The following is a 19,942-nucleotide window of genomic DNA, read 5'->3' as shown; positions in this document are numbered from 1 at the left end:
AAAAACATCTATTTCTGCTTTATTGACTATGCCAAAGCCTTTGACTGTGTGGATCACAATAAACTGTGGAAAATTCTGCAAGAGATGGGAATACCAGACCACCTGACCTGCCTCTTGAGAAACCTATATGCAGGTCAGGAAGCAAGTTAGAACTGGACATGGAACAACAGACTGGTTCCAAATAGGAAAAGGAGTACATCAAGGCTATATATTGTCACCCTGCTTATTTAACTTCTATGCAGAGTACATCATGAGAAACGCTGGGCTGGAAGAAGCACAAGCTGGAATCAAGATTGCCGAGAGAAATATCAATAACCTCAGATGTGCAGATGACACCACCCTTATGGCAGAAAGTGAAGAGGAACTAAAGAGCCTCTTGATGAAAGTGAAAGAGGAGAGTGAAAAAGTTGGCTTAAAGCTCAACATTCAGAAAACGAAGATCATGGTATCCGGTCCCATCACTTCATGGGAAATAGATGGGGAAACAGTGGAAACAGTGTCAGACTTTATTTTTTGGGCTCCAAAATCACTGCAGATGGTGACTGCAGCCATGAAATTAAAAGACGCTTACTCTTTGGAAGGACAGTTATGACCAACCCAGATAGCATATTCAAAAGCAGAGACATTACTTTGCCAACAAAGGTCCATCTAGTCAAGGCTATGGTTTTTCCTGTGGTCATGTATGGATGTGAGAGTTGGACTGTGAAGAAGGCTGAGCGCCGAAGAATTGATGCTTTTGAACTGTGGTGTTGCAGAAGACTCCTGAGAGTCCCTTGGACTGCAAGGAGATCCAACCAGTCCATTCTGAAGGAGATCAGCCCTGGGATTTCTTTGGAAGGAATGATGCTAAAGCTGAAACTCCAGTACTCTGGCCACCTCATGCAAAGAGTTGACTTATTGGAAAAGACTCTGATGCTGGGAGGGATTGGGGGCAGGAGGAGAAGGGGACGGCAGAGGATGAGATGGCTGGATGGCATCACTGACTTGATGGACTTGAGTGTGAGTGAACTCTGGGAGTTGATGATGGACAGGGAGGCCTGGCGTGCTGCGATTCATGGGGTCGCAAAGAGTCGGACACGACCGAGCGACTTAACTGAACTGAACTGAACCCCATTTTAAGACAAGGAAAATCTGTACTGCTGTAAATGAGGAGAAAGGGCATTTCAAGAACCTTCTGTGCTTAGCATTACTAGTGCCCTTCTTGTATGACAGCTGTGACTGTTCCAAGGTAACTCTCCATGTCTAGACCAGGTGCAAAAATGAGTGATGAAAGTGGGAGTGGGCAGGAATAGAGAAACACAGGTGCAAAATCCCTCACTTTCCTTGTAATACTAAAATTCATATTCATCTAGGTATACTTCCTCAAACCACACCTCTGAATACTAGGCCTCAACTGTTTGTCTTTCAAGTTCCAACTTCCTAACTGGCCCAGTGACCAGTTGCTTCCTTCAGTCTCTTAAATTCATCACTCTCCCTCTTCCTTATGAAAAAAGATCTCTTGATTCAGACCCCCCCAGCAACCTAGTCTTAGCAGTGAGTAGCAACACTGGTGCAGTGAGGGCTCTCGGAGGCCTGCGCCTATCCCTGGTTAAGAAATGAAAATGAGAGCTGAAGGAGTAAGGTCCAAAGCAAGAGATGTTCACTCATTTTCTGGCTTCCTGACTTTGCCCAAGGAGCCCCAGTCTCCACTGCGCCCACTACGCCGCCTCAATCCTTAAATAACAGGCATAGCCCTGGGGCTTCTCACCTGTTCCCACTGTCTCACCCCCATTCCCTAGCTTCCGCCACCACCGCCCACAGATTCCAGCCCCCACATCGGACCCCGCCCGGACTTCGTCTCCAATACCGGTTGCTTCTGCTGCAGCCGCTGCCATGGTGATGAATCTCGCGAGATCTGCTGCTCGCCGGTGCGCAGCTCTCGCGCGATCGGGGAGGTGGGAAGTATCCCGGTCTGGGGGTGGGGGTGCGCCGCACAGCTCCTGTCGCCGTCGCTGCTTCCGGTGCTAGGTGGAGGGCAGGAAGGAGGGAGCCGGGAGCGAGGCCAGGGGAGCAGCCGCGCTGAAATCGGCTGAGGGAGCCGGAGAGAGTGGAGCGAGAGCCGAGCGGAGCCTGTGGGGGCGGAGGCGGCGGCCGCAGCGGCGGAGCTGGGAGCAGGAACAGGTGAGGGGCTTGGAGGAGGGAAGGCGGGTCCGGGTAGAGGAGAGGCTCGGGGTGGGGGCTGCGAGGATAGAGCCCTCTCGCCCCGCTCTCCGCTCGCTCGCCCGCCCGGCACTGCCTGGCATGGAGCGGTGTGGTCCTTCCCTCCCGAGAGCTCGGAGAAGGGGCGCCGGGCCAGCCACACGCCTGCCCCCGCATTTGAAGGACGCTGAGCTGGTGTGGGGGTGGGGGGCGCACACGGTTTTGTCCTCCGCCTCGCACAAGGGGGCGACCTGGGCTGCGGTGAGGAGCCCCTCGCCTGCAGGAGGTGGGCTTTTGAAGGGTCGGGGTTGAGGGGGAGGAAAGCAGTCCTGGGTGAGGTGACGTGAGGGCGGCAATGACTGTTTTGTATTCTTTTCCTATTAAAGGGCTAGGGAATAGCGCTTTTTCCTACCCGCTTTCCGCCTTCACCTTGGTAATAGACCAGAGAGAAGCCTTGCTATGGTGACACCCCTCCCCCTATCGTGGGGCAGGGGTCGGTAGGGGGTTAGGGATTAACCTGGAACACAGGCTGGTGGGACACCCCAGGGACACTATTCTGATGGAGGTTGAGCTTTCGGGTCCTGGGAACCGCATGTTGAGAAGAGGGCAGCAGGTGGGGAGCCAGAAGAGAGGAGGCAGCAGAAGGGGAGGGGATCTGGTCTTGCTTGGAGAAGAGAGGTGGTGCCTTTCTCCCCCAGGCGTAGCGGGGGCGGTCTCACTGGAGGAGGGAGCTTCTGGTCGCCAGCTCTGAGTTTCGGTCTTCCAATCCGCTTTCTTTCTTTAGGAAGTACCAGGATTCCCGGAACCGAAAATGGAGCCGTTGCTTACACTAGTGTTTGAGGGAAGAAGGTGGGGGTGAGGGGTAGGATGGAATTCCCTGTTAAAACCGGGCCACTTGATTAGCCAAGTTGTAACTTCTCTTTGGGGAAAGTTCCCTTCTTTCTGGGTTGTATTACCGCTGGTCTCCCTCTGGCTAGGCCGAGAGGAGTGTGGTATGTGGTCAGGAGTGAGAAGAAATAGTGAGGTCATCGGGGGAGGAAGAAGTGTAACTTAAAACGTGTCTCCGTCGCTGTTGGATTGGGTCACTCCTGGTCTAGGGCATGAAAGTTTTATTTGGTAGGAGATCTGCTGCAGGAGTCTGATTGCTTAGGCCAGTGCAGCTAGGGTCTGCATACTTCCTTCCTCATCCCTATTCAGGTGGTGACAGTATTTGCTACCATTTTGTCTTGAGCTTGTTGTTGGGTTAAGTGTCTCCATTTGCTATGACAGGAATGGGTCAGTGAATTGGTCATTGTGCATTAGACTTGGGTTTGAATACCATGTCTATAAAAGCCCGTTCTAAGAAAGAAACTGATCCACCTTTTCACAGAATGAATCTTTGACCTTGGATTCAGCTTGGAAGGGTCCTCTTGTATCACATATTAACATTCCTCCTGCCTCCCCGCATAGAGTTATTGCCTTGGGTAGTAAAAAAAAAAAATTTTTTTTTTTGTAGTCAAAATTTTTATGCGTGTGTCTTGCTTTTCCAAAGAGACGAAACTTTGAGTGCAGGAATTAGATCTCGTCTTGTGTCCCCCACACTGCCTGGGCACACAGTAAGCTCTCATGAATACTGAATGTGAATGAATAGAACTTAGCTTTTCTTTTCTTTTTTTAAATATTTATTTATTTATTTGGCTGCACTGGGTCTCAGTTGTGGCACTTTAGTGCAAAATGCAGGATGGACCTGGTAACTCTTAGTTGTGGGATCTAGTTCCCTGACTAGGGATCAAACCCGGAAAGTCCTGAATTCCGGATTTCTGACCATAGTTTAAGGAAAGAGAAAGAGATGGCTTGGCTGTCATAGAGAGTTCCTGAAGATAGCTGAGTGAGGGTGTAAAGGTGTAAAGGTCTTTACCCTTTGTAATTAAGGTCTTGGTCTCCACGTTTCCTAAGAGGCACAAAACAGTTGTGGATAATGAAAGTTAAGACCCCCAAAAGAAAAGTATTAGAACACAGAGTCATTATTTAGCAGAAATCCTAGATCTCCTTTAGACCTAGGTCCTGCAGAGTTGTCTGCAGATTGAGTTCCTGATAATTACGGAGAAGGAAGCCCGTGTATGTATCTGGTACCTGGCATAGAATTGGTGGCAATGAATGGTAGCTGCTATTACTAAACTGAATGCAAGTGTAAAGGAGGACAGACAGCAGGCTAGAAAGAGTGGAAGTGAAGTCTTACGTGCACAAAGAGTCATAAAGTGTGTTCGTCTCTGCTACTTTCTTCCACTGGAGTCATAATAGAGGAAATGGACTCAGAGGACAGTGGGCGGGATTTATTGGTTAGAAGGAAGTTCTCTAAAACCAGGTTTGTTAAAACTGATTCAATGACTGAGGGAAATTGTGGAATCTTCTCTCCCATATACCTTTAGAAATGGATTTCAAGAGGCCTAAGACTCAAAACATGTCACTGTATTTCACTCTCCTCACCATTTTTTTTGTGTGGCTACTGTGGAACTTCCCTGACTTGGGATCGAACCTGTGCCCCGTGCAGTGGAAGTGCAGAGTCTTAACCACTGGATCACCAGGGAAGTCCTTCACATTTTTTATATTGCAGTATAGTTGATTGACATATTGTGTTCGTTTCAGGTGTGCAACAGTTTTCTTCACCATTTTTGTTACATGGTATGATAATTAAGAATGTGGACCTTGGAATTGGACATAGTTGGGTTCAAATCATGCCTCTGCTAATTACTAGTTGTATGATTTTGGTGAAATTATTTGTCTCTCTTAGCTTCATTTTCCTCATCTGTAAGGAGTATGATAATGATAGTGTCTGTTCATAGTGTTGGCATGGGAATTAAATGAGATAACATACACAAAGTGCTTAGGGTTATACAAAGCACACATAGTAAGCCTCAAGTAAATGTTAGCTGCTATTAATAATCACCATCATAACAGTAATAATAACATGAGCCCTCAGGGCTGCCTTAAAAAAGAGGAGGTTTACAAAAGAACAACTTGCTGCCTGAAGCGCCTATGTAGAGGGGTGATTGTTACCATGACTTTCTGTGCTGGTCGTAGGCTTATGAGCAATGAAATCTTTTTTCAGCATCAGCCTCACAGAGGCAGCTCCTGTTGGCTGAGTGGGAGGTGAAGCTGGAGCAAGGCAGGGGCCCTGAACCATCAACTGGGATGTAGAGTGAGGATGTGGGGGCTCAGAAATAGTGTTCATGATACAAAAGTCAGAGTGACTCTGAGGTAATGGTTGACTCTTCCGTGAAAGAGCACCCTAATTGGCCTATGTCAGGTGTTTAGATTCCTGGGTCCCATTATTTTAGATCTTGGTATTTTAGCATCCTCCATTTCCTGGGCCACTCTTTTCACTTAGTCATATCTCCTTTAAATGTCTGCTTCTGTTTCAGAATGTACTGTATTACAGTCCAGAGTTGCAATGTCTGTAAATCTGTCTACTATGCCTTTTCCAACATCTGTTTCAAGTATAGGTGGAGTGCTAATAAAGGTTTTGGATAATGAAAGGACATGGGGAGCATTTGGAAAGAGTTCTACAAATGTTTGAAGGCTTTGTCTTATAGTCTGGGAAAGAACTGACTGACGTAGGGATTCTACCAAGGTGTTAGAGATTTGTCATGGATTTCTGCAGAGGACCTGCTGCATCAGATGGACCAGAAAAAGAAATGGCTCAAGATATTAGGGATCCACGGTTATCACCATATTCCTGAAGAAAGTTGAAATGACTGGGCATGGCAGATATTAGTTCCTTGACAACCAGGGATTGAACCCAGGCCCTTGGCATTGAAATTGTGTCTAAACCACTGGACTGCCATGGAATTCCCATAACCTGCCCTTTATGAGCTTAAACACAAGCGTGTCAAGCATGAATGTTTACATTTCAACATGATTTAGGATGCAGAAGAACATTAGCTTTCTGTTGGAGTGGTTTAATTCTTCATCCTCCCCTTTTTGAAAAAAAGGAATCTAACCATACCTTATATAAAATCTTATTTGAAGTCTAATACGTAAAATGGATAAAAGCAGTGCTGCTGTGGTAGTGGTGGAGAGTGGTGGACCATAATCAGAACCTCTCAGATAGTTTTCCCTTTCCCCTAGGCAGGCTCTGAATCCCATCCAAGGAACCTGAGAACATGGAAGCCACTTTGCCAGTTTGTCAGTTACAGGAAAAAGATTGGAGATCACATGTAGAATACTGTTTTCCTCAACCTCACGAGCGTTTGCCACCATCAGTAGAACTGAGTTCAGCAACAAGTATATCAGTCACTAGCTACAGATCAGTCATGGAGCTGGATGCTGGGAGCATGAAACATGAATAAGGCACAGTCCCAGCTGTCAAGGGACTGAGAGTCTAGTGTTGTTTTCCCACCTTGGTGTCCTGAGAAAATGGTAACAGTGAAACAGGCATAGTTGCTTGCAACCTGAGATGACCGGCCCATGGGCTCTAGCCACTCTAAGCCCTAGCTATCCAGTATTGATGGGATCAGCATCTTCAGTTGACCTGTATTTCATTAAAGGCACATTATTTGGGAAGTTCCAGCTCTGGAAAGCAAAACACACCAAGGTAAATAAAACATTCTGTGGTAAGTCCTAGAGTAGAAGTGTGTTTGAGGTGCTGAGGGATCACAAAAGGCTCTTATCCCCCAAGGTAGGACATTCCCTGTCTTCTGTATTCTTAGGCTGCTCTGTTACAGGTGGCCTTGTCCAAATCATGGCCTCCTGTTTTCATCTGTTCACTGGCAGCTCCATTTTGACATGCATAGTGGGACCAGATTGGGGCAAAGGTTTACTAGGACTTTAGGCTGATTACTCATGGGATTTCAGTGATTTTGTAATTAGGAAGGTACAGTGTACTGGATATCCAAGGCTAGAGATGTGGGCATTGGAGCAGACATCAAATATCAGGATATGGTACAGTTGTAAGGTGGTCAAATTCTAAGAATAGGGCACACTGAAAGCTTTGATTAGAGGGCAGTGCCACGGAATGTTCCAGGGAAAGAAATGAGTCTAGTTTTTATTTGGTCACTGTCTTATCTAGCTAGGTCATGTATTCTGAAACAGACTTGAGGTTCTGTTCTGACTCACTTGCTGAGGTTTGTCTTTGGGAAAAGCCATACCCTTCTCTGGTGTGTGGGTCTATCAGGGCAGTTTAGAATCCTTCGCTTGACTTTGTGGCTTCCTTCAGGTTATCCTGAACTGGAGTCTTCCTCTTGGACTAGAAGGGAAACTGATGTTTAATGATTCTGACTCAAACCTAAATGCTGTTAGTTAAGTGGAGACTAATTTTAGTCATATGTTCTAATTTATAACAAGGCCATTCATTGATTGCCTAGTAGCTAAGTTCAGTAGGTATCTTTCAGGCCTTATCTTAATTTGACTTTTTCGTAGCCTTTGACCCTCTTTTTTTTCTTTCCTCATTGGTGTCTCTGATGCCTTAGTCTCTTGATTTCCTTTTTACCCTTTTGGTTGCTTCCTACTCTCTTTCCTGGCCTTTTTTTGCTGTAAATGTTGATGTGCCCCAGGTTTTTATCTTTGGGCTTTTCTCCTATCTGAGCATACACACTCTCTCTAGATACATAGATTAGGATGTATCAGTTGCAAAAGATAGAAAACACACCTGTGAAGGACTTCCCTGGTGATCCACTGGCTAAGAATCCGCCTTCCAAAGCAAAGAACTTGGGTTCTATCCCTAGTCCCGGGACGATCCCACATGCCTCAAGGCAACTAAGCCCGTATGCTGCAAGTGAGCCCACCCTCTAGAGCCTGAGCATCGAAGCTAGAGATAGCTCACATGCGACGAAGACTCAGCGCAGCCAAAATAAAAAAAGAAAGAAGAAAGAAAACACACTGTGGCTCAAATAATTCGAGGATTTATTAAACACCTAGCAGGAAATCTGGGTGAAATAAGCCAGACACAAAAGGACAGGTATTGTTTGATTCCACATTAACGTGGTACCTAGAATAGTCAGATTCAGAAACAGTATAGTGGTTGTTTCCAGGGGGTAGGGGAGGGGCATTACTGGTTAACAAGTAGAGTTTCAGTTTGGGAAGATGCAAAAGTTCTGGAGATGCATGGTGGTGATGGTTGCACAACAGTGTAACTGTACTTAATGCCACTGAACTGTACATTTAAACTTAAAAATGATTAAAATGGTAAATTTTATGTATATTTTACCACAAGGCTTCCCAGGTGACACAGTGGGTAAAGAATACCCCTGCAGTCCAGGAGACTCAGGTTCAATTCCTGGGTCAGGAGGATACCCTGAAGGCGGGCGTGGCAACCGGTTCCAGGATTCTTGCCTGGAGAGTCTCATGGACAGAGGAGCCTGGTGGGCTGTGGTCAATGGGGTTGCAAAGAGTCAGGCACAGCTGCAGCAGCTGAGCACACACTCACAGTCTGCCACATGCAGAAGTAGTTCAGGGGAAGAACATTCCTTCTTACAATTTTTTTTGATCTACCAACTAAACACTGGTAGGATCCAGGTTTTTCTGCTCTGATATCCTAGTGTTCTTGTGTCTGTCCCTTCATATACTCAAGATTACTCCAGCATCTCGCCCTTCTACATTAACATCCAAAAGCTAGAGAAGAGAACACTGATATATGTTCTTTTTTAAGATTGAGGAAATCTTTCCCAGATATTCCCAGTAGACTTTTCTTACATCTTATTGCCCAGAATTAGTGCTTGAGCATTTGTGACTCAAATCATGGTGAGAGAAATGAAATGCCCAGAGTCTTTGCTGATCAGCTTTCATACCCTAGGTCTGGGGAGGGGTAGCTCATAACCACTGCCTGCCAATGTCTGAACAAATTAGGGGTTCTGTTAGAAGAAAGAAGGGAAGATGGCTGTTGGGGCAGGCAGCCAGTAACTGCTGCCACCCTGAATCTTCCTGGTTCCTCTTGGGGCTTCAGTTACTATCTATGCACATGGTTCCAAATACCCTGACCAGACTTTTCTCCCGATCTTCAGACCTTAGCACTTCACAATTAATCTAAAAACAAGCATCTTTGCTGCCAGATCTGTTTCTGTAGTGTTTCCAGTCTAAAGAAGTGCCACTGACTCACACAGGCCAGAAACCTGGGAGTCGTCTTTGACTCTCCTCTCCCTACTATAATCAGCTATCAATCCTGTGAGGTCTACTGTTTTGGTGTTTCAGATCTGTCCTGTCCTCTCTATTGCCACCTCTGTTTCAGAACTTTTGATTTCTTTTTTTTTCTCTTTTTAAATTTTATTTATTGAAAATTTTAAATTTGTTTTTTCATTGAAGGATAATTGCTGTACACAGTTTTTTTTTTTTTTTTCTATCAAACATCAACATGAATCATCCATAGGTATGTCCTATGTCCTCTCTGTCTTGAACCTCCCTCTCATCTCCCTCCCCATCCCACCCTTCTAAGAACTTTGGATTTCTTATCTGTATTACTGGACCTCCCAAGTGGTCTCTTTCCCTCTGTCTTTCCCCCTTATTCCCTAACTTATTCCCTAAACTGCTGTCAGAACGATCTTTCTAAAGCACATATCTGATCATGTTACTCAGTGTTACCTTTAGGGCCCTTCATGATCTGGCTCCTGCTTCCCTCTCCAGCCTCATCCCTTCTTTTTACTCACGATGCTGCATCCACATACATGGCCTCCTGGTTGCACCTGGCTTTGGCTAATCACTGTTCTAACTCATCTTTATGCCTGTGCCTACACTCCTCCCTCTTCCACCTTCCCTATTCTTTAGTGTCTGACTGATTCATATTCTTCCTTTAAGAGTCAGCTCAGGTGTGACCAGAGAGTCATGTCTTGGAATTGGCCTTCATCCTCCAGCCTTGATTAACTGCTCTAGCTTTCTGTCCCCATAATACTGTGTGCTTATCCCACTCTTAGCCTCACACTGTAATCCTCTGTTTCCTAGTCTTTCTCTCCCATTGACTGAGTTTCATGAAGGCAGAAACTGTCTTCCTCTGTATCCCTAGTTCATTATACTTAATAAACGTTTAATGAATGAATGGAAACTGACATCAGAAGCTGTTTCTTGGCTTTGGGAAATCTTTGAGTTTAATAGAAGCCATTGGGATACTAATCTATGAGTTCTTGTGTGCTGATTACAGTGCTCTTGAGACAAAAATTTGGAAAGTTTACATAGGTCACAAGCCAGCTGCATTAAGGAAACCAAATACAGGCAGACCTTGCTTTGGTTTCCCTAAATTTTTTGGTCTATTCCATGGGCTGTGCTAAAAATAGCATCTTTATTAGTGATGTCTCAATTTGAAAATCATCTGGGAATATAGCTGTTTTTTGTGCACTCTGCCTGGCAGCAGAGGGTTTGGGAGACTCTGGTCTTCTTTTCCTTTAGCCCATGTAGCCTGAAAAGGAGGTGCTGAATCAGGAGTCCCCTAGGGGTGTCTCAGGACACATGCCTGTGAGAAGAACAGGGAGTGTGCATGGCAGACTGAGCTGTGACTCTCAGAATCACCTGGAGTGTGAGGCAGACAGGCCTCAAGTCAAAGTGACTAAACAGTCAGTGACAGCAACAGCCTGCCTCTCCTGGGGTGGTGGGGGTGGGAGGGAGGGGTTGGGGGCCGTGAGTGATCGTCAGTGAGGGCATCCTCAGGTGAGGTCAGTCGGTGTGCCCGATCCAACTGCACTGTCCAGCACTGCTGCTGCTGCTGCTAAGTCGCTTCAGTCGTGTCCGACTCTGTGGGACCCCACAGAGGACAGCCCACCAGGCTCTGTGGTCCCTGGGATTCTCCAGGCAAGAACACCGGAGTAGGTTGCCATTGCCTTCTCCATTGTCTGAAAGTGAAAAGTGAAAGTGAAGTCGATCAGTCGTGTCCGACTCATAGCGACCCCATGGACTGCAGCCCACCAGGCTCCTCCATCCATGGGATTTTCTAGGCAAGAGTACTGGAGTGGGGTGCCATTGCCTTCTCCGACTGTCCAACACGGATTATACTAAAACACATTTTTAGAGTTCCTGTTGCTGCTTTTACCACTGATAACAAAGTTTGTAACTGTACAATAGAATGTTGAGACATCCTTTTTGTTAATAGAAATATTGCTGTATTCCATTTTTCATCTTGAGCCACTCACCTTCAGTGTTAACTGCTTCCTGTTTCTCCCAGCCCATGGAACCCTGGTATTTTGCCTTATTGACACAGGAATGCCATCTGTGGCAAAAGAAAATGACTATAGGCTGTACAGTACATAGACAATCCGAGGTTGGTTTGTTTGCCATTCTGCTTCCCAGAGCTGCTTCTAGCAATGCAGTGCTGTGAAAGTGAGAGCTGACTATATAGCCGTAGGTGTATGTTCATGGCACAGAGCTGAAAGTTGCCACCATCCTGGTGGTCGGGGCAGCATGCCATCTGGAAACAGACAGGAGCAAGGAAAGCCAAGACAAGAAAGCCAGCACTTGCTTTGGACTGTTCATCTGAGTCAAGCTCCTGATTATATTAAAGAAGAGTTGTAATGTTCATTAATTTCAAGGCCCTGGGGTGCCATGGGGGACGCATGGTAACTACTTGAATATTTCTTTAGTTATCTGCCAGCCCCATTGAGTTTTAAATGCCAAGAGAAAATTTTACCACTTTTAGTCTTCTCGTCCTTTCATGGCTTTCCCAAACCAGTCTTAAGGTCAGTATGTGTGGAAAATGGCCAGGAATTGACAGGAAAGCTGAGCAGCCATCTGTGCACCACATGGAGACACCAAGATACCAAGTACTGCTAGGACAGAAGAAATGATACAAGCCTTAGATGAGGCTTAAATCAGCCAGTGTGCTTGCTTGAACTCCTACAGCGGGGCTTGGCACTGGGAGCAAGGAAAGATCCAAAATAAATAAGAGGCATAGTCCTTGCACATGGTGAGCACATGGTTAAACTGGGGAGACAGTAAAAGCACAGATTTAGAAGGAAGAACTCCACAACATAGTGACACTTGAATGGTTCAGATAATTCAGGGGTCTTTTTGTAGCTTGCCAGGAAATAGAAATCAGTGTAACACTGGGATCTGCTTTTGAACCAAGACTTCAGTGTGATAGCTTAGCAAAGAAGCAAACCAAAGGACAGTGTGTGCATGTTCTGGGGCAAGGGCTCGCTTTCAGCCACTGCTCTACTCACAGTTGGTAATCATTTAATCAGCAATACTTCTAGTCATGAAGGATGGCAAGATAAATGTGTGGTATAAATTCAGTTCAGAATCTGGGCCAAAGCCTATTACCTAAGCTTTAAAGCAAAGTGTCATCTGGAGCTAAAGGAAAAGACACGTGAGCGGGAAACAAGGTAAAAACTAGGAGGACTTGGGGAAGGTATAAGTTTCTGGAAGTGAAGGCATCAGAACCAGAAGTCTGACTACCACGGATTACCAGAGTTGGTAGGATCTGATCTTACTAGCTGGGTAGGTTTCCCCTCCTGCCTCAGGAATCCTCAGGAATCTGTCTGCCTGGGTGGTTGAGGCAGGAGGGGCCGGGTGGATGGCTAGTGGGCGACTTGGCTGAAGTTGCACCCTAAAGTTGAGCCAGGCCCTCCCCCTGGGGTGTGAGCCCTCTGGGTCAGGGGCTGGGCTCCTCTGTGGAACCTACCCAGAGCACCACGCCTGGCTTATTAGTGAATGTCTGCAGAGGCCTTTGAAGATGAAACACTCCATAAGCACTGATTGTTTGTTTTTTGGACAAACTAGTACTTTGGTCTCCAGGGGCCGTTGATCTGGCTTCTTTTTACCAGTCTGGAATTCACTGCAAACTGAGGAGAGTAGGAAACAAATAAACAAACCTAAAATAGTTTTTGAAAAAAACAACTAAACTCCCACCAAACCCCCGTGCTTTAGCTTGAAAATAGGATTCCTCCCTGTCCATCTTTCACATTCTTGGGTTTGGGTGCACTCTGTCTTGACCTGTTCCTTTGCCTGCTGGGTTTGTGGTATGCATATGTGTACCTCTGGTTCCCAGACTGTGGAGAACGCCAGCAGCTGGCATATGGTGATCGCTGAATAAGCTGCTGCTGACGCATCGGCTCCTGCAGGCACAGAGAGCTGGCTGGCATGGGTGATTCTGAACCCCTGCTTCATTGTTGTTTCAAGGAGTCATTTCTGTGGCTGTCCTGAGCCATCCAGATGGGAGAGAAGGGAAGAAGTCAATGACTCTATGATTCTGTCAGTCTGGGGCAGTGGGCAAAGTGGGCAGATAGGCATTTTGTACTTTGGTAGTGTGCTAGCTGCTCCCTCATTTCCGCCAATGATGTATCAGGCAGAAGCGTCTAACCTGAGTGAGCTGCTAGTGAGGTCAGTAGAGACCTTGTGAGTTAATTCAGTTATCCAGCTATGAAGTGTGCCAGGCACTAGTCAAGGCACCAGGAACACAGCAGGGAACAAAATAGACAAGGAACTGACATGACAGTAGGAGGAGAAAACAGTACAGAAGGAAACAAGTACAGAACGTGTCAGACGGTGGTAAATGCTACGAGGAAGAAGCGGAATGATGGGTTAGAGAAGCGTGTGTGTGTGTCACAGGTGGCTGTGGAAGGCCTCTTGGATAAAGGGACAGTCGAACAGACACCTGAAGGAAGCGAGGAAGCGAGGAAGGCTGTCTCGGAGATCAACCTTCCAGGCAGAGTGAAGAGCAGGGACAAAAGCTTTGAGACTGGAGAGTGTTGGGGAACTGGAGTACGCACAGGGGAGAGTAGGAGGCCTGATGAGAGAAGCGGGAATGCAGACTGTGCCGGACTTTGTAGGCCATGATGGCTTTGGGTTTTACAGAAAGGGAGCTATGAAGCCCAGAGAGGGTTTTGAACAGAGGCGCAGCCTGACCTGGTTTTGCTTTTACAATCAGTCTGGCTGCTCTGGAGAATAGGTTGAAGAGGGTGAGAACAGAAGCAGAGAATGAGCTGACGGCCTCATTGCAGGTGACCCTGTGGAGCAGCTGTCCCGGGAGGCACCACAGGAGCCCAGGACCTAGCTGGGTGAGGAATGAGGGGGAGCCTCTCCACACCCCACCTCCCAGCTCTCAGCTCACTGTTGTATGCGCAGAGTACAGCTTTAGCAGCTGGCAGTTCACAGAGTGGAAAGGATCAGCTTTTCTTAGGAGTGCTGCTTTCTTCTCCTGCTTAATTTTGGTGTGTAGAAGGAAAGTGTAGAAACACAGGAAGGGAAGAAGCAGAATCTCTTGATTAGGGCTGAGAGCATAAACCTTGGGAACCTGACAAGCTTGAACCTTGTCAGGAATCACAAAGAGCCACTCCTTATTCCATTCCCTCCTCTCCTACCTTTTCCAGAAGTCTCAGGGCAAGGTTGGGGGAAGGAGAGGCATTAACGATCTCCCTATGCATTGGGATACAGTATAGAATGGCAGGACTGAAGGGACTTTAGAAATCATCTAGTTCAACCTCCTCCGTTTACAGGTGCGAATAAGAACAGGTGAAATAACCCATCCAGCGTCACCTGGGTGGATTACTGGCAGAAGCAGGGGACCTGAGTGTTCACTGCTTTGTCTCTGCTCCCAAAGGCTCAGGATCTAAGTGGGCCTTGATCTTCATGGTACGCTCAGGCTCTCGGTTTGTCATAAAAGAACTCCAGCCATGACTGTGGCCAGTCCCATTATCTTGAAGTCCTGACAAGCAGATGGTAGTGAGTCTGCATTTCTTTGCCTAGGATCAAGCCCTCCATACCAGGGTCCAGGCCCGAACCAGACTGCCACTGCCCCCACTGCACCCTACTGTCCTCAGAAAGCGAGTGCTGTGATCATGGGTAACATCTTTGGAAACCTTCTCAAGAGCCTGATTGGGAAGAAGGAGATGCGCATCCTGATGGTGGGCCTGGATGCCGCAGGAAAGACCACCATCCTGTATAAGCTGAAACTGGGCGAGATCGTCACCACCATCCCCACCATTGGTAAGGATAATACTCAGATGGAGGCTGTCATGCCCACCCCTGAGCCAGGTAGGGGGCCTATTCCTGGATCCCCCACCTGGCCACCGGCAAGTCCTTACGGTCTGTGGGGTTCAGGGAAGAGTGGTTATTTAGCTTCCCCGCAGGTGCTGGGCCTGCCATTTGCACACCTACCCTAGCCCTCTCTGATGCAGGAACTTCCTCACCCTGGCACCCAACAGTGGCCCTCAAGCACTGAGCTGGTTTGTTCTCTGTTGTTTGAAAAGCAGGTGAAGAGCTTTGATGTTCCTGCCAGAGGCCTGGAATTGCTTCAGTTTAGATCCTTGGTGGCCCTGATCCCAGTTAAGACCTGCCTCTGGGAGGGAGAGCATTTGCCTTGTGGAAGCAGCTCTAGATCACCATCATCAGCTGGTTCTGCTTTCGGGGCTCCAGGACTGTCACCCACTTCTTGTTCCCCATTCTGCCTCACAGGCCCCACTTCTCAGCTGAGGCCGACTCGGTGGCCCAGGGACAGGAGTGGGGCTGAGTCATTTCTTTTGCAGGAGAGTCAAAGACTGAGAATGAGTGGGGAAGGTTGTCTCACCCAGGCAGTTGGGAACCTCCCAACTGGCCCTCTTCGTCCTCTTCTGCTGCTTCTCTGAGGTTTTCTTTTTGGCCTTAATGCTGCTAAGTCAGGGAACACCAGGTCTGAGGAGGCCTTACTTTCTTTTCTTTGCTAGGCCTGGGGGAAACAGAAATAACCCAATGGGGCATTGTTTGCAGGCCTGGTATTTCTGGCCAAGTGACCACTGTCTGTTTTTTCCCCAAAGGGTTCAATGTGGAGACAGTGGAGTACAAGAACATCAGCTTCACAGTTTGGGATGTAGGTGGCCAGGACAAGATTCGGCCTCTCTGGAGACACTACTTCCAGAACACCCAAGGTAGGGCGTGTGAATTGCCCATGGACTGGCACGGGTTGGTTGGGTGTGAGCAGAGGGTGGCTGTTGTTCTTGGTTATCAGGCACCAGCTCTTGCCCTGCTGCAGCTCCTAGGGGTGGGAGACAGGAGAAGAGGGAGCAGATACTCGAAGGGTATAAGGAGGGTGTTTTCTCTTTGTGGTGGGGGAGGGGAGTTGATCTGTCGTCTCTGTGCAGCCCATGCTCTGCCTCCCCAGGGTTGATATTTGTGGTCGACAGCAATGATCGAGAGCGAGTAAATGAGGCCCGGGAGGAGCTGATGAGGATGCTGGCGGAGGATGAGCTCCGGGATGCTGTGCTCCTTGTCTTTGCAAACAAACAGGTGTGACATCTCCCTGCCTCTGCGTTTGAGGGAGGGCAGCCTGGCCGTGGAAGTCATGGGATCTTGGAGCCCATTGTGTGGTAAACCCTATGACTAGGCTGTCAATTTGGAAAGTAGGAAATATGATTAGGTGGCTTCTTTATGCTCTTCTTGTCCCCTTCCCCCATCCCAGCTTTACTTAGCAGTGTTTCTGTCCAGAGGGACTGGTGTGGTAGATCCTTTACCTCCAGCCCCTTTGTTATCTCACCTGTTATCTGCTTTAGTGGAACAGCCCTCTCTCTTACTGTCAGATGGACCTGATTGTCTGCCCATCTGAATCACTTCTCCACTTCCCTAGCAACCCCATACTTGGTTTCCAGCTCCTCAGTGGAATGACCTTTAGTGCCTTGGCTCTGGAGTTCTAGGATGATTAAATCCAAAGTGGTTCTTTAGGATCTTGCTCTGGGTTCCTCCACTGAAGAAGGAGGAGAGGGTGCTGGTATATCTGCCTTTGCTAGGTGGGTGCTCTAGAAGCTTCTGCAAGATCCTGAGGCTCCTTTTTGTGTCTCCCTTGTGCTTCAGGATTTGCCTAATGCCATGAATGCTGCTGAGATCACAGACAAGTTGGGCCTGCATTCCCTGCGCCACCGCAACTGGTACATTCAGGCCACCTGTGCCACCAGCGGGGACGGGCTGTACGAAGGCCTGGACTGGCTGGCCAATCAGCTCAAAAACAAGAAGTGAGAGCCAGACAGCCCTATCCGACCACCCCATCCACCCCTACTGTCTCCCTGACCCAGCCCTACCCTTTTCCTTCCTGTTGCCAGTGCGGCCAGAGCCCTGGGTATCATGTCCGCATGCCCAGCAACAGCCTTGCTTCCCCTGCCCTCCCCTCCCCCATCCATGACCAGTCCCCAGTTGCTGTCCTGATGATGAATCATTCCAATTTACCGGATTTAAAACAAAAAACAAGGTTGTTATGGTTTCATGGGGTGGGCCCCCCCCTCAAGCTCGGGCTTGGGAGGTGGGATGGGGTGTTCCCTCCGGTTTGCTTCGTTTGGCTCTAGTTGCTGTGCTCTTGGCATCTGAGTCCTTTCCCTCTCCCTACAGGCCCCTCTTCCCTTCCCCATCTTCCTTTCCTTTGCTGCTCTCCCCCTATTCTACATGGAAATTGCACGGGCCTCTCTGTGTGTGCGTGCATGTGTGCGCGTGTATATACCTGTATAGAGAGATATATATGGGGGCCAAGGAGCAGGTGGAGGAGGTGGGTGCAGCTCAGGGCTTGGAGCAGGACACTGCCCACTCTTGTCTATCAGCTGCTCCTCCCATGCTGGCGAGATAAAGGGAAGGAGATGGAGGGGAGGCTGCCCCAGTCCTGGGCTAGTGTCTCTCCACTGCAGGTAGGTTTTCCTGGATGACAGGGCAGATGACGGCTTCTCTGCCACCATCTTCCTCTATCCCTCTCTCCACCCCACCCAGGTCAGGGGGGTGGCATTTGTCTCTAGATGACTGTTCCCAAGGAGATGCCATTCTGCCCTGCCTTTTTGTGGAAGGAGAGAGGAACCCACTCACTCTTTATCAGCTCAGAGTGTTCAGCTGATCCTCCCCCTCGTCCTTAGATCTGTTCCTCCGAGCTGGAGCGGGGAGGTAGGGATAGCAAGACCATGGGTTGTATTTGGGACCCAGGGCACTGGGGAGAGGGGCTCAGGTTTTCCATCTTCATCCTCTTTTGTTATTAGGAGAAGGTGAAACACAGATCAGTTTCCCTATTCCTGCCTCCTACCCCCTCTGTCTTCTGATCTTGGGCCTGGGTGGTTCCCCTGTCCTTTGTCAGAAGTTTCCTCACCCTGGTAGTTCTGCTGGCCTTACCAGAGCCGGCTGGCTGGTTTGCTGAGGAGCAGGGGAGTGGGGTGACACAGCAGACCTCAGCAGCAAGCCACCTCTTCTCCATTTTTATCTAGTCCAGGGCATGCTGAACGATGGGAATTTCTGTTTCCAGACCCTGAGACCATCCTGCCGTCACTCCCCACTCCATCCCAACAGCCTTTCCCTACCCTCTCCACCCACTTCCCATAAATGGATCTGGGCATTGGAATGGAGGAAACTGGGCTCCGAAGTGATTGTTGGTGCTGATGGGTTGCAGCGTCTTCCAAGTCCTCCCTCCATTATCATGTAGTTGTTCAGAAGCTGCTGCTACTGTGTCTCTGTCTACAGGAGGCACTTGTCCCTGAGATCCTGGCCTGGGTTCCTGACTTACGCGGTTTCTGTGAAGCCGTGGCTTTTCTGCGGGCTCCTGTGTGTGCTGGCTGCGCCCTGAGCTCCAAGACGGCCGCCCATAACCTTTTTGCTAATGTCAGGGCCCAGGGCCTCCATAGCATGGCTGAGGGACCCCTTCCCAGAGGGGCTGTCCCAAGCTCCACCCCATGGGGCCAGGCTTCCTGCCACCTTTGTCTACAACAGGCGGATCAGTACCCCCTACCCCACCTCAGATTGAACTGTGAAAGAGAGGTTCCAGGGGTGTCTCAGTGCCAGATCCTTAGTGATGTGTTAATTATCCAAGATGCAGTGGGTGTATGCAGGTCTCTTGCGCTCTAGGCCTTTGTGTGTGTGCGTGTGTATGTGTGGTTGGTGGCAGGGTGGGGGGAGGGGTTGCTGGAGCTTCTGGTTCATTTTAACATGTATTCACTCCCCTGACCCCACAGATGCTTCCCTCGTATTTTACTTTGCCTTTGTCTCTGTTTTGTCAGATGTTTTTTTGTTCCTGCTCCTGTTGCCTCTGCCTCCCAGAACTCTTTCCTTTGCCTTCTCACCTGCTTCACTGCTGTTGCCTGTTTGTCTCCCTTTTCCTTGGGAAAATTTCCTTAGGATTGCTCACTCTGTATCGTTGTGGTTGGTGAGGACTTTGCCTCCTCTCCTGCCTCACTCCCTCTCTAACCCTGCCAAGTTAGATGTCAGTCCCAAATGGGTTTTTCTCATTTTAGACCTACCCCGGACCTTGGTTTGAGGTCCTTCAGGGACTGGTGGGGCTGAGGGTGTTGGGAAACAGTCTTGGAGGTTGCCTGGGTGCTGCTCAAGGATCTGTCCAGCAGGGGGCAGTAAATGATCTTGTTAGTATGCCAGGCTGCTGGGCCCTCGGCAGGGGCGGTCTTTCTGCATTCCCATTCACCCAAAAGCGCTTTCGGAATTGGGTGTTTCATTCCACTTCTACCCACTCCCTCCCCTACTTTCCTCTGGTAGGTTTAATTTTTTGCTTTGCTTTGTTCCAGCCTTTCTTTTCCCTGGGAATTTCCCCTGTTCCCCCCTAAAAGTTCGTTTGTGGTGTTATAGTGGTAACTGCAGTTCTGAACTGGTTTTTCTCTTCTTTTTTTCTCCTCTGGAATGTAGACTGTATATGTTTAATAACTCACCTTCTCTCTCCTTGCTCAAAATGTGGGATACGCGATGACTGTGACCCTGGTTGGAAATTAAACTTGTTTTATGCAGCTTTGGAGCAGACCTTCATCCTTGATGTGCAGCAGCCGTGGCACAGAGTTTATTGGTGAGGGTAGTTCTGCTTCTGGTCCCCCTCTCCAGACTGCTCTTTGTTTCAGCAGAGGGGTAAAGGGTACTCTGGACTGGGGAGAGTGAAGTGATG

The 19,942-nt window shown here is 48.4% G+C and overlaps 1 protein-coding gene across 1 annotated transcript; it reads left to right on the top strand.

The window, feature by feature from the left end:
- Positions 1 to 1,957: 1,957 nt before the first annotated feature.
- ARF3 (ARF GTPase 3) lies at positions 1,958 to 19,795 on the top strand. Its single transcript, XM_005896379.3, has 5 exons — positions 1,958 to 2,160; positions 14,815 to 15,054; positions 15,861 to 15,971; positions 16,205 to 16,329; positions 16,891 to 19,795. Exons 2-5 carry the CDS (start codon positions 14,907 to 14,909, stop codon positions 17,050 to 17,052), a joined length of 546 nt encoding a protein of 181 aa, XP_005896441.1. The 5' UTR covers positions 1,958 to 2,160; positions 14,815 to 14,906; the 3' UTR covers positions 17,053 to 19,795.
- Positions 19,796 to 19,942: the final 147 nt, after the last annotated feature.

This window comes from Bos mutus, chromosome 5, assembly GCF_027580195.1.
Source record: "Bos mutus isolate GX-2022 chromosome 5, NWIPB_WYAK_1.1, whole genome shotgun sequence".
NCBI lineage: Eukaryota > Metazoa > Chordata > Mammalia > Artiodactyla > Bovidae > Bos > Bos mutus.
The sequence above is the reverse complement of the archived record's forward strand: the minus strand, read 5'-3'. Positions and strand labels throughout refer to the sequence as shown.

What these genes read in the sequence shown, in the direction of transcription:
- ARF3 (XM_005896379.3), top strand. Translation starts at nt 14,907, where the DNA reads ATGGGTAACATCTTTGGAAACCTTCTCAAGAGCCTGATTGGGAAGAAG. An exon ending in CACCACCATCCCCACCATTG is followed by an intron (nt 15,055 to 15,860) that starts GTAAGGATAATA and finishes TTTTCCCCAAAG; the next exon opens with GGTTCAATGTGGAGACAGTG. An exon ending in CTACTTCCAGAACACCCAAG is followed by an intron (nt 15,972 to 16,204) that starts GTAGGGCGTGTG and finishes CTGCCTCCCCAG; the next exon opens with GGTTGATATTTGTGGTCGAC.